Genomic DNA, 345 nt, shown 5'->3' on the forward strand with positions numbered 1-345 from the left:
AACATCACAACAAGTTAATATTGAGAAAGTGCCTGAAGTTCTCACTACCACTATCCTGTTACATTATTCCCGGTCAGTGGGTTAAAGGATACCCCTGAGTAATCAATTAGGATCCAGTCATGTAGCCGGTCCCTCCACTGTTATAACCGGGCTCTCCGTTTCTCTTCCTACAGATACAGCCTGACCTGATTACCCTGGACCCCACCAAACTGGGGAAGGTAGACTTCATTACCATGAGCCAGAAAAACCAGGAACGAGTCCAACGTCTGGTAGGAATCAAAATGTCCTGCTCCCTCAACAACCCTCCCTTCCCCCCTCAATAACAGCCCCCTTCAACAACCCTCC

The 345-nt window shown here is 48.4% G+C and overlaps 1 protein-coding gene across 1 annotated transcript in view; it reads left to right on the forward strand.

Annotated features, from left to right (window-relative positions):
- The window catches only part of wdr46 (WD repeat domain 46), a gene marked incomplete at its 5' end in the record, with an annotated part of 10245 nt that overhangs the window by 6965 nt on the left and 2935 nt on the right, over window positions 1-345 (forward strand). The window contains one exon of the mRNA XM_048594050.1: window positions 174-269. Coding sequence (XP_048450007.1) covers window positions 174-269 — 96 coding nt within the window. The remainder of the gene's footprint in view (window positions 1-173; window positions 270-345) is intronic.

The sequence above is a fragment of the Rhincodon typus genome, unplaced genomic scaffold, assembly GCF_021869965.1.
Source record: "Rhincodon typus isolate 14 unplaced genomic scaffold, sRhiTyp1.1 hic_rhity00005540, whole genome shotgun sequence".
Lineage (NCBI taxonomy): Eukaryota > Metazoa > Chordata > Chondrichthyes > Orectolobiformes > Rhincodontidae > Rhincodon > Rhincodon typus.